The sequence below is a fragment of the Leucopleurus acutus genome (genome assembly GCF_964270905.1).
Source record: "Leucopleurus acutus genome assembly, chromosome: 20".
Classification (NCBI taxonomy): domain Eukaryota; kingdom Metazoa; phylum Chordata; class Mammalia; order Artiodactyla; family Delphinidae; genus Leucopleurus; species Leucopleurus acutus.
Genome location: NC_139162.1, coordinates 47,226,414 through 47,242,949, shown reverse-complemented (window position 1 = coordinate 47,242,949; position 16,536 = coordinate 47,226,414). Strand labels below are relative to the sequence as shown.

Genomic DNA, 16,536 nt, shown 5'->3' with positions numbered 1-16,536 from the left:
AGCAGAGCATAAAACCGAGTGTGGGGTCCTGTGGGGCTGCACCCATGAAGTAAGTCCTGTGAACGTAGCGGAGGGGACCTATCATTTCCCGGCTCCTCCCTGCAGCAGCGGCCATTCTTGCCTAAGGGTCCCCGCTCCTTCCAGGTGACTCTGCACCCCCTGTCCTCCCCCACCCCCCTCACCCCTGCCCGGAAGTAAAGCTCCCTCCTATCGGCCCCAAGGCTTCCCCATTCCCTGCTCACACCTTTGTCAAGACTCTCGATAGGTCCTCTTCAAATCGTCCTCAGTGGAATATGCCTTCTGTTTCCTGTTGGGATCCTGACAGTCACAGATCCCCACTTGCTGGGAACTCACCACATCCCAGTGCACACCTTCACCTGGCCCTGGGATGCCCGCGCTGAGGCAGTCCTACTTAAGATGGGACGACAGAGGTTCAGAGAGGGACTACACTTGCGCCCTGGCTGGGATTTGAACCCAGGTCTGTCTGCCCCCCTCAGGGCTTTCATCACTTGGCCCCTAGCTGCTACTACTCCTTGCTCCCTCCTCTGTCTGACCATCCAGGCCACCACTTGTTTCTGCCGATATTCCAGGTGATCCCTCAGAACAGACGTGGGGCCGAGTCATCCCTGCGTGACCACTGCCTGCGCAGCTATGGACCTCAGGCAGTGATGGATTTTTCAGAGGCCAGTGAGAGGGTCATGTTCCCCACTACGGTCTGGGAGTATCGAGGGAGGAGGGTGGATGGGAACTAAATGTGGTCCTGAATGGCCACTTGGTGGCTGTGTGACCTCGGGAGAGCCAGGACTCTTTCTGTGCTGTGGTTTCCTCACATGTCCAGTGAGGATAAACCAGAGCACTTCCCTCGTAGGGCCGCTGGGGAGGAGGGACAGGTTATCAGTGGCTGGCACAGAACACAGATCAGCGGTTCTCAAAGTGTGGTCCGGGTACTCCTGCGGATCCCCAAGATCTTTTCAAGGGGTCTGCAAGGTTACAACATTGTTTAAAAAAATACTAAGCTGTTAATTTGCCTTTATCCCTCTCATTCTCTTCCAGGTACACAGCAGGGTTTTGCAGGGACCGCATGACCAGTGCTATTGCAAGAGACACTGAATGCAGAAGCAGAGGTGAGAAGCCAGTGCTCTTTTTTTTTTGGCCACGCCGGGTGGCATGCAGGATCTTAGTTCCCCGACCAGGGATCAAACCTGTGCTAACCACTGGACTGTCAGGGAATTCCCTCCAGTGCTCCTTTAAGCCGGGCACGAAAGGGAGCTGCAACGTTGAAAACGATGCCAATCTTCTGCCTACATTTTTTTGTTGTTGTTTTGGAAAATATAGTTATTCTTCATAAAAGAATGCTTTGGGGTCCATAGGTGATTGATTTATTGTTGTTGTTTTTAAACAAAATCAATCGTTTAAATATGTCCAGTTTTCATTTTTAATATAGTAAATATTAAACACGCAAACAAGCTCTTTGGGATCTCAGTGATTTGTAAGAGGTAAAGGGATCCTGGAGACAAGGCAGTTGAGAACCGCTGGGGTACAGAAAGCAATGACGTCCCTGACATCCTATTCAGATCTGTTGCTCTTTGCTTCTTTGCCCGTCTTCCTCACCAGAATGTGAGCCCCACGGGGGCCATGAGTTTTTGTCAGTTTTGCTTACTGCTGTATTCCAGAAAAGCCCTTAGCGTGTTGACATAGGTGCTCAATAAAGATTTGCTGCATAGATAACTGAATAAATACTAATTAGTGTCATGTGCTTTTATTATCAGTCGACTTTTTTTTTTTTTTTTGCCAGACACTTTAGAAGCATAACTATGCAGGAGTGGTGAAGAGTTGAGGGACCTGGATTTGAATCCAAGCTCTGCCACTGGCTGCCCTGGGCCATTAGTTCACCTCCCAGAGCCTCAGACATTGTTCCTGGGATGTAAAGGCAGGAGTTGTCACACCTTGGGAGGTGAGACGCAGCTCCTACATTCACACCTCCGGTCAGCGCATCAAACAGTAAGATACCAAGCACCACAGGCTGCCAGGCTAGGAGCAGAGATAAAGCAGACACTGTGTCTGTTCTCTAAGAGCCGCTGTTTTGTAATGGAGACACTGGCTAGCTGTGTGTCCTTGGGCCAGGCTCTCTACCTTCCGTGCCTCAGTTTCCCCGTTGGTCAAATGGGGGATAATAACAGTACCAATCTCTTAGCGTCGCTGGGAGGGGTCAGTGAGAGCTCGGCACAGAGGCTGGTGGGGGAAGCACTCCATGAATGCCGTTATTTTATTCATTTATTTATTTTGGCTGCCCGAGTGGCATGGGGATCTTAGTTCCCCCACCAGGGATCAAACCTGTGCCCCCTGCACTGGGAGCGCGGAGTCTTAACCATCGGACCGCCAGGGAAGTCCCATGAATGTTGTTATTATTCTGTGCAAAGCCAGCCCCCTGCCTCTGGGCCTTGGTTTCTCCATCCAGGAAACAGGTGTCAGGGTCCTGGAAAACCCTCAGTGTGCTTGTTATCTACCTACTGCTTTTTGGCTCTAAATCTTTCCTCCCCCTTTGTACCCCCTTCCCTAGGGGTGGTGGGTGCTTCCAATAGTGGCTACTAGCTGGACTGCCTCAGTATTCCCTTCTGTTTCCAGCTCTTCTAACACATTTGAAATAAATCCCTATCTTAAATCCCCTCTGTCTGAAATACCTCAAGTGGGATCTGACCCTGACTCTGGCCCCACTGTGTTTAGAAAGCCCCCGTCTGTGTCAGCCAGCCGTACCTGCAGCTTCTTGAGCTGGCTGTTGACAGTGGCCAGGTCCCCACCAGGGTCCACATCTTGCAGCTGGCTTTCCATGTGAAGGAGCTTCTTGTCCAGCTCAGCGAAGCTCTGCACCAGCTGGTCGGCCTTGCTGGCCTCAAAGAGCTGCCTCGCCTTGGCCTGGGTGGTGCTCTCCAGCTCCGCCCAGCACTGCCGGATCTCACCCAGCTTCTTCCGCACCGAGGCTGCCAGCTCTGGTTTCTCCTGCATCAGTTGCTGGCCCTCCTGCCCCAGACAATGGGAGGCAGGAAATGAGGGGGAGGGAGTGGATGGTGGGGAGGGACAGAGAAATATGGGGGCAGCAGAACATAGGGAGAGACGTGGAGAGAGAGACAGAATCAAGGAGTTGGAGACACACAGAGAGGCAGAGACATGATGGGTGGTTGGAGGGAAAGCACCAAGCATGGGAAGAGAGATGAGGAGAGACAGACAGATAGACAGGGGTGTGGGGAGGGAGACAGACAGCACAGAGGCATGAGAAGGAGACAGAGAGAGACGGACAGCCATAGAGTGATGGATACAGAGATGTGCACAAAATTAGAAATATCGGAAGAGGACCATAAGACAGAGAAGGGGAGCGAGAGACAGAGATGGGAGAAAGAGACAGAGAGAACAAACCTCCATTAAACTCCAAGTCAAGGAGAGTGGCTTTGCCACGTGCCACCATTATGGGGCATCGGTGGCCATTTAAGGGTTTAAGACCCACCTGGGTCCCTCTGTTTTCAGTGAAAAGAGTGGGGGGATCCAGGGCAGCAGGTCTAGGGGCAGTTTTGGGGGTTGATGCTTAGAGCAAAAATCTGCCTGGGTCCCTCCAAGCTGAAGTCAAGCTCCAATATACGTTGGCCTAGAGCCACATATATCATATTACGTATTAAAAAGAACAATACCATAGCAATTACAGCTCCTAGGTGCCTGGCCTTGTGTTAAGCACTTTATGTACTCAAGAGCCTACATTTCTTATTTCCTAATTTTAAAGCAGAGCATAAACAACAAGGTCCAATTGTATAGCACAGCGAACTATATTCAAAATCTTGTAATAAACCATGTGAAAAATAATATGTATACATGTATATGTATGTATATATGTATACACATATATATAACTGAATCACTTTGCTGTACACCAGAAACTAACACCACGTTGTAAATCAACTATACTTCAATAAAACTGAGGCTCAAAGAAGTTAACACAATTCCCCCAAGGCCCCAGCGCTGGTAGCAGCATAGACAGAATGAGAACCCACGGTTGTAGGAACCCAATGTTCACTTTAACCCCAGCTTCCCAGGGCTGCCCCAACCTGACTACCTGACTTTCTATTTTAAATGCTCCAAATGGTGTGAAGGGAAGCCTGGTGGGGGAGATTATAAGAAGGGGTGAAATATTTAACAACCATTCAGAAGAGATGTTGGCCATTTTACAGACAGGCAAACTGAGGCTCAAAGAGGTTACGTGAATTACTCAAGGCCACAAAACTAGGAGCAGATGTGGAAGTTATCTGAACCAGTTCAGGGGTATGAGAAGAGCGGGCTGGCAGCGGAGGGTGAAGGAGGTGAGACATGGGTTCCCTGGAGGCCCCTGGCACCTGGCATGGGCAGCGGGTCCTTCTGCATACTCACCCTCTCAATCTTCTCCAGCCACTCCTTATTCTGAGCCAGCTCTGCCATGAACGCCTGATGCCGGAGCCATCTCTTATGCAGCTTGTGGCCGTCTTCCCGCGTGCTGTCTCGCGCCATCAGCATCTTCTCATGGATCCAGCCATCCAGCTGTGCAGGATGGGGGAGGGGCTCAGCCAATTCCCCACAACCTGCCATAGCCCCGCCCCCCCATCCCCTCCACAATGTCCCAGGTTCAGGGCCTAGGCTTCTAGGACTGGGGAAGGAGAGAAGGGTGGGATGGAAAAAGCTGTGCAAGTGAGGCCCTTATGGCAGGGGTGTGCAGCTTAAGCCCTTTCCTAGGGAGTAGGGGATGGATGAAAGGGTCCCCAGAATGCAACATCTCTTAGCCCTCTGTCCTCAGGGCAGCCCTTCTCAACTCCTCATAAGCCCTAAGCCCCAAGGTAGGGTTCCTAGGCCAGTCTTCCCACCCATAGCCAAATCAGCTCTCCAAAACAAGCCCTCCAACCTAATTTAACTCACTTCCGATTCAGTCTTGCACCCCTCACCCCCAGCGGTACTTAGACCCTTCAATTCAGTCTCAGCCACCTCCAGTAAGGACCAATTCAAGATCTCCAACCCATTCCCAAAGGTATCAGGTGAAGCCCCATATCTAGTCCCAGACCCCCAATATGGCCAGATGAACCCCTAAAAACCCTCCCAACTAGTGCCAAGTCTAGTTCCCTCCAAACCATCCCTCCAATGTGGGGTAGACCCATCCCCTGCAACCCAGATCCAGCCTCCTTAATGAGCCCACAGAACTCCCCAAATCCAGCCCTGAGGATCCAGCCCAAGACCACAGTTCACCAAAACCATGATGCATTGTGGCCCCCAACCAAAGCCAACCCCCCAAATGCAAGCATCAGGGCTACCTTCTGGCTCCCCACATGAGTCTACCCCAAATGAGATGCTACAAATCTAGCATCAGACTCTCCAGCACGGACCAGATAGAACCTCCGCAGCCAACCCCCCCTCCCAAACTAAAGCTATTTCTAGCGCCCCCACTCACCAACAAAACCGGTCATCCCAAATGCAAGCAACAGGAGTGGGCCCCTCTCGCCACCCTCAGCAGGCCCGTCACAGGGCTGCTCTCTGAGCAACCCCTCCCTCCCAATGAGACTCGTCCCTCAAGCAGGAACCTCCCCACTCATGACCAAACCTGGCACCTGGGCAGTTTGCTCCTCCCCTTTCTCCTCCCCCCTCAGTCACAAGATCCTCCTCCTCCCTCTTGGGAAAAAAAACAAAAACCACGGACTCTGGCTTACAGTCATAGCCAAGGACAAATTCCCAGTCGGCCAAACCCCACTCCATGTCCCCTGAGCATGTGCTCCCCAGGGGTCCAGGACAGCGTCATACTCCCTCATACATACACAGACACACACGCGAGCCAAGTCAAATGCTGAATCCTCCAATGCTATCAGATTCCCGACAAGCAGGGAAGAGTTTGCCAATGGCAGCCACAGCGCATAGGGAAGGCAAAGCCCCTGAAGGAGAGGTACTCTGTCATCAAGGTAAAGCCCCCCAAAGTGATTGACCCCCATCACTGAGGGCAAAGCCAGAGTCCCCAACAACCCAGGAAAAAAGCTCCCAAATGTCAGAGCCCTCCAAACCCAGAGCAAGTCCAAGACCCTCATCGCCCACGGCAGACCCACGCAAAAGTGATTCGCCCCCATCATCTAAGGCTAACGCGGATTCTGCAAGAACCAGGGAAGAATCTCTCCAAAGGCTGAGAGTCCCCCAACCCCAGGGCAAATCTCAGAGGCCCCATTACCCAGAGGAGAGGCCCCTAGAGAGGTTGGGACCCCCTTAGCCCCCAGGGCAAATCCACACTACCCCAGGAGTAGCCTTAGAAGTCCTCCCTTTCCGCTACTCTCCCTTGGGACCTGGCCCCTCAGTCTGGCCCGCAGCAGCACCGCGGACAGCTCCCGGCATCTGGGCCCCTCCCCAGGACTGGGGTCCCTGCGCCTTACCGACCCGCCCCCGCGCCGCCGGCGCCCCTCCCTCCCGCGGCGGGCGGGCGAGCACGCGCCCAAGCCCCCTCCCCCGCCCGCCTCGGCGGGGGTGCGCGTCAGCCCCCTCCCCTGGGCGCCCCCGAGACCTGAAGTGGCGGAGGCGTTGGCGGGCGGTCCCTGCAGCGGGCGGGCGGGCCTCTCGCCCCTCTACCGCGACGGCGGCGGCAGCGGCGGTGACGGCTGAGTCTCCGGCGGACGCGCGCCCCCTCCCCCGCCACCGCGCAGCGGCAGCGCGCCCGCCCGCGCGCGCCCCCTACCTGCCTACGTGCCCGCCTCTCTGCCGGGCCCCAGACGCGCGTAGAGGAGAAATCATCACCCTCCCTAAAGCATGGGGAGGGGGGTGTTCCTGCGCCATCTCAGATGATTGCTGCTTGGTCCAGAACAATCTAACGAGAGGGGGAAGGGGCTCCTGGGCCAAATCAAACGGCGGGGGGGAGAGGGGGTAGGCTGGGGCCTGGGCTACGTCAGCTATGTGAGGGGGTGAGGTGGGGTGGGAAAGGGCTCAGATTCCTGGCTACCTCAGCTATACAGGGGTAAAAAATATGGGAGGGAGCCGGAAATATCTCTTATAAGACTTCAGTCCAGAATAATCTCCAGTGGGAAGAAGGGGGACAGGGGGTTCTTGAACTCATCTCTAGTGGGCTCGAGTCCCAGACCCATCTCTAATGGACTTGAATTGGGAGGGGGTATATGGAAGCCCTTATCCATTTCATGTGTGGGGAGAACATGGGGGTTCACCATGGGGGGAATCAAATCATCTTTAATTGGGGAGGTTCGGACCTGGTTCCTGAACCATCTTTGGTTGGGGGAAACTTAAGTACTGTATCATCGCGGAGGGGGTACGAATTATCCTGAGTCAGGTAGATAGATGAGACCAGGACCATCTCTGTTTGGGTTTAGGAAAATGTTTACTGGGCCATCTCTCATGGGGCCATCTCTTATGTGGTCAGGGTGCAGAATAGTTTCTATGGAATGCAGGGTAAGGAGAGAAAGGCAGCATATCTCCTGGGCTGTCTCTAATGGAGAAGGGGACCTGGACCACCTCTGATTTGGGTTGGTCCTAACGGTTGTGTAGTTCATCTCTAAAGGGGCAGAGCTTGATTCCTGGACACTGTTAAAGGGGCGAAGGCTTGGTCGGGGACTGTCTCTGACCGAAGCTGCGCTCTGGGCTTCTGGTCCACCCACGGCTCCCCCCACCCCTCTCCTGTCTCCCGTCCCTCTCTCCCCATCAGAGAGCTGCTCACGAACCTCCGGCGGGGAAAGGTGAGATCAGCGCGCGTCCCCGCGGGACCTGTGGGCGCGGACGCGCGCCGTTGCCAGGGGCACTCAAGGCCCCTCCCTCCTTCCCCAGCGCGTGGGTGGAGGAGCCTTGAGGAGCATGCGCACGGAGGCCAGGATCCGCACGCCTCCTGGCGGCGCGAAGTGAACTTCGCTCCGCGACCCACTTAGACGGGGCGCCCCCTCCCCCACTGCGCCTCGGTGCTGGAGCACTTCCCTGTCTAGGAAGGAAGTCCCTGTGCCCCAGCACAGCTGGAGTTCCTACCTCGTGGCAGTCTCGGAGGAAGTGCTGCAGCCCAAGTTGGTCGTGTAGCTTCTGCATCCATTGGTGGGCCCGTAGTTGGTTTTCTTGGCTCCTGGGGGTGGGGAGATAGGAATTGGGGGAAGCCTGTGTCTGGGGGCGCTGGCAGTAGGGCTGTGAGGGCGTCAGGCTTGTCAGGGCTAGGAACCTGGGGCATATGTACAAGTGAGGAAGAGGAGAGAGCAAGGTAGGGATGGGAGTAAAGGCAAAGAAACATCAGTGGGGGCAAAGCCAGGGACAGAGCTGGGGGAGGAAGAGAGAGGAGGGAGGGAGAGGAAGGCGGGGTGGGGGGAGAGAGAGAATGGGAGAGAGAGGGACAGAGACAGACAGATATCTGAAAAGAAGGAAATACCCTTAGAGAGACACAATCCCATAGAGAGAGATAACAGACCTACAGAGTAAGAGATACCGAGAGAGATAAAAACTTAGAGAATGAGAGACACCTAGGGAGAAAGAGAGATCAGGAGGGAGAGATAGATTGACGGGGGTGGGGGGTAATGCAAAGGCTTAGAGAGATAAACAGGAACACATACCGGCACAAGACCAGAGATAAAGAGAAACAAAGACTTCAAGAGGGAATGATTGACAGAGACTTGGACGAGAGACAGACAAAGAAAGAGACCCAGAGAGAGAAAATAGGGAAACACAAGGGAAGAAATGAAGCAAGGGTAGTGCCAGAGACAGAGAAAGAGACAGAGAGGAGAGCAGTAGACAGAAAGCAGAGGGAAGGAAAGTGACAGAGAGGGTCAGGGGAGGGACAGCCCAGAAAGGGACAGGAAGAGAAGTGGCCGGATGCCCCCAGTAAAAGACACAGCCAGACAGACAGAAGGCTGCAACAGAGTTGGAGAGAGGGATGAGAGCACGGCATGGATGGATGCAGCCGGAGCCACACGGAGGCAAGGAGGGGCGGGCCCTTGGCCTAAGTGAACTGGCTGGGCTGGACCCAGGCCCGACCACCCCGGAGCCAGCAAGCACCACAGCCCCAGGCAGTCTGGCCTCCTGCCCACAGTGCAGGGCAAAGTGCCCAAGAGGCCTGGTAGAGACGGCTGAGGGGGTCCCTCTTTGCTGTGCCTTGAACAAGCAACTCCCAGCTCAGGGCCTTGGCACTGGCTGTTTCCTCTGCCTGGAACGGTCTTCCCCCCAAAGTGTACTCAAATGTCACGTTCTTAGCGAGACCCCTGCTGATCACTCCCCAACACTTTCTGGCTTTCTTTCCTTCTTTAACTTTCTCCTTTGCACTTAACACGATCTAACACACTGCATATGTTACATATTTCTCTTGTCTGTCTCCCCCCCCAGGACGTCATTCCATGAGGGCAGGAATTTTTTGTCTGTTTTGCTCACACCTGTATCCCCAATGCCTAGGAAAAGGAGCTGGCACACAGTAGGTACTCAATACATATTTTATGAATGAAAGAAAGCAAGAGAGACAGAGAGGCAGAAAAAAAGAGAGATGAAGGTATAGGTAGAAAAAACAAGGAGAGACAGACAAGGAAACAGAGATACATAGTTGTACAGGGAGATGGAGGCAAAGAGATGGAGTGTGTGGGAGAGAGTTACGGAGAGAACCAAGGGCAGAGCTGGATGGAAGGGCCAGAGACAAGCAAAATATGTACTCCGTCCTGCCAAGACTCAGCTCAGGAACCAGGAAATAGGAAATGCCTCTGAAATTGAACCAGACTCAATCCCTCCAGGCCTTCAGCAGCCAACTTGTCAAGCATCAGTCCTAGGGATGAGGAAAATCCCTTGTTTCCGGGAGGGTGAGAAAAGAGCTGTGACCTCTGGCAAGTCTGTTGCCCTCTCTGAGCCTCATGTGCCAAGATGCAAGAGTGCCCTGCACGCAGGGCTGGGCCAGGTTCCAGGTGAGGTGAGGCTCGTGGAGAGGGAAGTGACTTGCTCTCAATCTACAGGTTGAGAGGCAGAGCTGGGACTAGGACCTGGCCCTGTTTGACCCCAGGGCTCCCACGGGCCCCTGCATCTCTCCCATCCTGGCCCTGACCATCCTGGGCCATCCTTGTCAGACAGCATGTGAGCTCTATGAGGGCAGGAATCGTGTTCTGTCCTGGTCACCCAGGATGCGCGCCCAGCATTGCCCCACACAGGGCCTGGAACACAGCGTGGACTCAGTACTTGTTTAATTGGCTGAAGAATAAATGAATAGGGACTTCCCTGGTGGTCCAGTGGCTAAGACTCTGTGCTCCCAATGCAGGGGGGCTCGGGTTCGATCCCTGGTCAGGGAACTAGACCCCGCATGCCGCAACTAGAGATCCCACACACGGCAATGAAGCTCCCACATGCTGCAACTACGACCACAGCCAAATAAATTTTTTAAAAGAATAAATGAATAAACAATAGAATGAAAGGAGCCATTAATGACTGCAAAGGAATGAAGGCGTGACTCAGAAGAACAGCCCTCCAGGCTCCTCCTCCCCATTCTGCAGAGCCCGGCAGACAGCAGACACTCAAGAAATGCTGGGTAAAAGAAGGAAGGGGCCGGGCCTGGAGCGGAGGATGCTAGATCATGAATTTGCATCCTCAGGATGAGAATCTCCATAAAAGTTTTCCTTTAGGAAACTCCAACCTTGTCCCAAATGAATTTAGGGAAAAAAGACGCCGGAGACTGAAAAGCCAAGGGGCTGGGGCCTCGGGGCTGTGGACGGTGGTGGAGGGACCGGGTGTGATTTCCATCAGGAGACAGAAGATGGAGCAGCGTTGGGCTCTCTTCCTGCCTCGCTCATGCCAGAGAGGAGAAAGCTGGGGTCACCAGGACGGGCAGAAACAGCAACAATGACGGACAGAAAGAAGTGGGGCTGAAGGGAATCCTCTAAAGGACTCTGCTTGTGGGCTGGGGTTTGTTTTGTGTTTTTTTGCGGCGGGGCGGGGTTGCTGTTTTGTTCAGGGCTTAGAATAGTGCCTGGCACACAGTAGATGTTAACATTTTAACAACCAGTCCGGCTATCCCAGGCTGAGGGCAGGCTTGGGAGAGAAACTTTTCATTTTTGCAGCTTTTGGGTTATCGACCACAAGTTACCTTTTCACAGATCATCAATTTAAATCGAATCTAAAGCAATATGGAATTAAATAGAAATCAAAGACACAGATGAGGGAATTCCCTGGAGGTCCAGTGGTTAGGACTCCATGCTTCCATTGCAGGGGGCATGGGTTCGATCTCTGGTCGGGGAACTAAGATCCCGCAAGCCGCAGGGCGCGGCCAAGGGAAAAAAAAAAAGAGAGACAGAAGAGCAGAAATGTGATGAAAAGAAAGGGAATCCTGGCCTCCTTGCCCCTCCCCTGTGCCGAGATCCCACCCCCTGTGCCCCTGGGGTCTGAGGGACCTACTTCTCCAGCAGCCGAGTCACAGCCTCCTGGGCCTGCTCCCCGTAGGTGTTGCCCTGTCTCAGCAGGCTCTCAGCAGCCTGCACGGCCACCTGCATCTTCTGCTGGTTCAGCTCCATCGTGGTGAGAAAATCCCGGTGCCGTTTCAGTGCCTCCTCCACCGACTCCACGGTGCCCGGCAGGTCCAGGCCCGACAGGGCCATCTCCTGGAATGGGGGAGGGGTAATGCTCCGTTTAGCCCTGCTTCATTCCAGGACCAGAGAGAGGCTGCCAGCCTGCCTTGCCACCACTTTCCTCTCCCCTGCTCACTGTTCTAGCATTGAACACGCCAGGCATGGTCTCACTTCAGATCCTTTTCCCATGCTGGTCCCTCCAGATAGCCCCACGGCTGGCTCTTTCACTTTCTTCAGGTCTCTGACCATCTGTTTAAAATAGCATCCTCCTCCCCCAGCCATATCCCTTTATCCTGCTTTATTATTTTTCATAGCATATACCTGACACGATATTATATATGCTATTACTTGTTTATCATCTCCTCCCCCACATATATACACACACACTAGAATGCCAGCCACACGAGGGTGGGATTTTGTGTTTTGTTTCCTCTGGCCTCCGCCGCAGAACAGTGCCTGGCACAGAGGAGGCACTCAGTAAATATTTGGTTAATTGATGAAGACTGACCTGGGTCCTGTGTGACTTCAAGGAAGTTCTTTCCCTCTCTGGGGTTAGTTTTCTAACTGGTAAAATGGGTGGATCAGAAAGGGTCTCTCAAGGCCACCTCAGCTCCAATGTTTAGTAACCTCATGATTCCAGGGGCCCCCTGTCTGTTTCTCCAGGTAATCCTCTAAGGTCAGCTTTCTCTAGATAACCAGCACAGGTAGTCATGCTTTCTAAAATGACCCCTAGGGACTTCCCTGGTGGCCCAGTGGTAAAGACTCCACCTTACAATGCAGGGGACACAGGTTCGATCCCTGCTCAAGGAACTGGGATCCCACATGCCATGGGGCAACTAAGCCCGCGTGCCACAACTGCTGAGCTCGCGCGCCTCAACTAGAGAGACCGTGTGCCACAAACTACAGAGCCCATGCGCTCTGGAACCTGCGCGCCACAACTAGAGAGAAGCCCACGCCACAACGAAAAGTCCCGCATCCCACGGGCTGCAACTAAGACCCGATGCAGCCAAATAAATAAATAAAATGATCCCTAAAAGCTGGTACCTACTCTTGGACAATCTGAAAACTGGGTGTTCCATCTTGCCCAAATCCTCAAATTTGGTTCCCATCCCAGAAAGTTCCCCCAAATGGATCAGCTGTTCCCAGATAACCACAGCACTTGATTCCTCAAGCCATAAAGGCAGTTACCCTCTCCAGAGACTCTGCAAATTGCCATTCGCAATAAGAAGATAATCTGCTAATTTAGGCCCCCAGAACCACTTAATCCACCACCATTTACTGACCCCAATAATCTCTCAGCCTGAATTCCCTCTACCATAATCTTCATCCTGTTATCCACCCCAAGATCTTCTTTAAACCCCACTGACCATCACCAATCAACCTCATACTCTTATTTCCTTCAGACAATCTACAAACCCAAGAAGCCACTCCAATGAACACCCAAATGCATTACTTACTCAGAATAGTCCACAAACTGTTAATCACCTAAAATAAGACGCCACCCCACACATCATAATCCTCAAATTCTGTTACACACCCACCCACACATGTTCACACCGGATGCTCCACAAACCCAGCCATCCGTACCAGATACCTGCCACACACACACACACACACACACACACACACACACACACACACACACACACACACACACACACACACACACCGCCGCTGACAGCAGATAAGCCACGAAGCCAGTGGTCCCCGCAAGCACACTCCTCCATACATTTCCTTGTCACCGAAATCCCCCGCGGCCTCAGACCCCCGCCCTCGTCAACCCGGAAGCGGGCACCTGGTTGCGCAGCACCGCCCACGCCTGGCGTAGGTCGCGCAGAAAGAGCTGGTAGACGTGCGCCTGGACCAGCGCCTCCCTGCGCGCCTCCCACAAGCCAAGCAGCTTGTGCCAACCAAGTTCGAGGTGCGGCAGCCACTCGTCGAGTGCCAGGCCCGGACCCAGCTCGGTGCCGTCGCCCGCCAGCAGTGCCTCGCTGGCCGCCACGATGCGCGCGTAGTCCTCCTCGCGCTGGTCCACTTCTTCCTTGAGGGCGGCGTGGCGCGCCAGCAGCGCGTCCGCCTCTTCCAGGCTGCCGGGCAGGGGCCCCTCGCCGCCGCCCGCCGTCTCCTGGGCGCGCACCAGCCAGTCCAGAAAAGCGTCCAGATCATGCAGGAAGCGCTGTAGACGCCCGGCCGCCGCCACCGCCTCGCCACAGGCCTGAGCTGCGCTAGCCAACGCGCCCCACTCGGCGCCCAGTTCCTCGGCACCCTGATGCAGCCGCGCAGCCTGAGCCGGGAAGCGCACAGCCAGCAGGGCCGCCTCCTCCTGGAGGGCCGCCTGGCGCGGCTCTAGCGCTTGCAGAGCAGCCTCCAGGCCGCTGAGGCGCCACTGCAAGGCGCCGCCCGCGCGGGGCGCGCTCTCCACAGCCCTCCGCTTCTCGCGCACCTGGGCGCGCACCTCCGCCACCTCCAGCAGGTGGTTCTCCACCAGCAGCACCGCGTTCACCTCCTCTTTGCGTTGTTCCGCCAGCTCCACGATGCGGTTCCACCTGCCCAGGGGAAGCAGGGCGGCTTAAGGAGGACGGAGACCCCTCTTGGGTGTGGAGGGCCCATCGACCCTAGGTAGAACCCAGCCACTGTGTGACCTTAGAATGTCATCTTATCTCACCGAGCCCCAGTTTCTGTCTGTGTAAAATGGACTCTGCCAGGTACATTTGCTTAGAACAGCGGTTCTCAAAATGTAATCTAAGCAAGGGCAAAACTATCTTCATCAAAATTCTAAGATGCTATTTGCCTTTTCACTTTCATTCTGTCCCGAGTGTACAGTGGAGTTTTCCAGAGGCTGCAGGACGGAGACTGAGTGCAGAAGCAGACCTGAGAACTCAGCTGCCTTCTCTTAAGCCAGACATTGAGCAGATGTGCAAAAACGCAAAACAATGCCATCCTTCTCGCTACATTTTTTTTTTGTTTTGAAAGGTTTTTTTTCCATTAAAACATGTTAGCTATGTTAACAGACTAAGTTTATTATTGTTATTTTTAACGACGTAATATTTTTAAATTACTCAGTATTAATTTCTAATATAGTAAATATTGATAGCTATAATCCACTAAAACAAGCTCTTTGGGGTCCTTAATAGTTTTTAAGAGTGCAAAGTGTTCTGAAACCAAAGAGTGTGGGAACTGCTGGCTTATGACATCAGATAATACGTTGGATGCAATGAATAGTTACTGAGCATGTACTATAAGCCAGGTGCTAAGGCAAACCTGTTTTATTCCAAAATAAATAAATGGGGAAAATTACGCATTGCCGTGTGCCTTCAGGCAAGAGATGATATTTCTCTGGGCCTCAGTTTCCTTTCATAGGCAGTGTATGGTCCAGTTTATAAGCACAGAATCCGAGCCAGACTGCCTGGCTGTGTCAGGCTCAAAGTCAAATCTGAGCTATGTACCCTTCGGTTAGTAACCTTCTCTGTGCCTCAGTTTCCCCGCCAGTAAAATGGACATAGCACAGTACCTACCTCACAGGGGTGTTGTGAGAGTCAAATGAGTTATGGTTTGTGAAGTGCTTAAAACAGTACCTGTTAGCTGCTATTATTGAGTGGGGATAATAGTCCCCACTCTTGATATGGGGACTTGATATGGTCCCGAAGACCATATCAGGGCCTTTGCCTTGGCTGTGCTCCCTGCCTGGAATGCTCTGTACCCTCCCTCCCCTCCCCCATATGTACTCTTCCTGTGGATGGATCCTTCTCGTTCCCCCCACCCCTTTTTTTTAAGCTCTGCCCTCACTATCCTGAAATCCTTTTCTCAGCCAGCCCCCAGGGAGGCGGCCCCAAAGCAGGCTGCCCTCCCTTCTCAGGGAAGCTGAAGAAAAAGGGCTTCCCGCAGGTCCACCCGAGCCCCCCGGGTCCCTCACCTGGAGGACCCACCTGATGGGGGGACCTTCCTTGGCTGCCTTCTCATCCCCTTTGAGGGCCCAGCTCAAAATGTTATGGCTGACCACAAGATCTCAAATCACCCCCAAGCTCCAGTTATGCCCTACCAGGTCACTCTATTTCCTGCATAAATCCTTCAAACTCTCTAAATATCTTGTTCATGTATTAGTCCATTTGTGAACTCTCTGTCACCTCTAGCATGGACACACCATAAGGGCAGAAATTAGGACTCTGAAATCAGAAGGACTCAAGTTCAAGTTCAGCTCTGGCCAGATTTGCCATGTGAACTTGGGCAAATCATTTCCATCTCTGATCCTGTTTCCTTATTTGGAGAATGGGGATAATTATGTCCACTTCATTGGGTGTTTTTAATGAGTTCATGTGGCTGAAGCACTTAGCACATCATCTCACTAAACGCCGTAAATCACTATTGCTGTCATTATCTTTTTAGGCCCTGGTGCCCTGGGATTGTTGAGTCTACAGAGACTTGGAAATCACTGGATATTGGGATCTTCCAGCACAGCAGTGAAGGGCGCAATCTCTGGAGTCAGACAAATCCAGGCTTGATCCCCATAACTTGCCATGTGACCTCAGGCCACCTTCACCTCTCTGAGCCCCCATTTCCTCCTCTCTCACATGGGTAATTTACACCCCACAGAATTGCTGGGAAGACTGAATATATACATATGATCAAGAGCCCCAGTTCTGGATTCAGGCAGAACTGGGTTTGACTCCTACTTACTAGACTGAGTAAGCTTGAATAAGGATTTCACCTCTCTGGATCTGTGTCTTTATCCATAAACCCTACCTTGCAAGAACTACTGGCAGTGTTCTAGCGGGAAAGATTTAAGTTGTTGCTATTCTTAAAGAGCTCTGAATTCTGGAAACTTTACTATGGAAATTGGGATATGGGGAGATAAAACAAAAGTACTTGGAAAATTTCCTAGCAGATAGTGGATACTCAATAAATCATTTCTGAACAAGTAAGTTAATACCCCATTAAAATGTATTGTGTCCTCATTTTATCACATCACCACTAGCATTGGGTATTTTAATTT

General features: G+C 53.0%; 1 protein-coding gene across 2 annotated transcripts in view; it reads right to left on the bottom strand.

The window, feature by feature from the left end:
* SPTBN4 (spectrin beta, non-erythrocytic 4) overlaps positions 1 to 16,536 on the bottom strand; it is a gene marked incomplete at its 3' end in the record, with an annotated part of 69,681 nt that overhangs the window by 25,681 nt on the left and 27,464 nt on the right. For both annotated transcript variants that reach the window (XM_082863341.1, XM_082863342.1), the window contains exons 15-19: positions 13,342 to 14,092; positions 11,377 to 11,579; positions 8,002 to 8,092; positions 4,411 to 4,557; positions 2,755 to 3,018 (exon numbers count right to left, since the gene is read on the bottom strand). In XM_082863341.1, the coding sequence (XP_082719467.1) occupies positions 2,755 to 3,018; positions 4,411 to 4,557; positions 8,002 to 8,092; positions 11,377 to 11,579; positions 13,342 to 14,092 (1,456 nt within the window). The remainder of the gene's footprint in view (positions 1 to 2,754; positions 3,019 to 4,410; positions 4,558 to 8,001; positions 8,093 to 11,376; positions 11,580 to 13,341; positions 14,093 to 16,536) is intronic.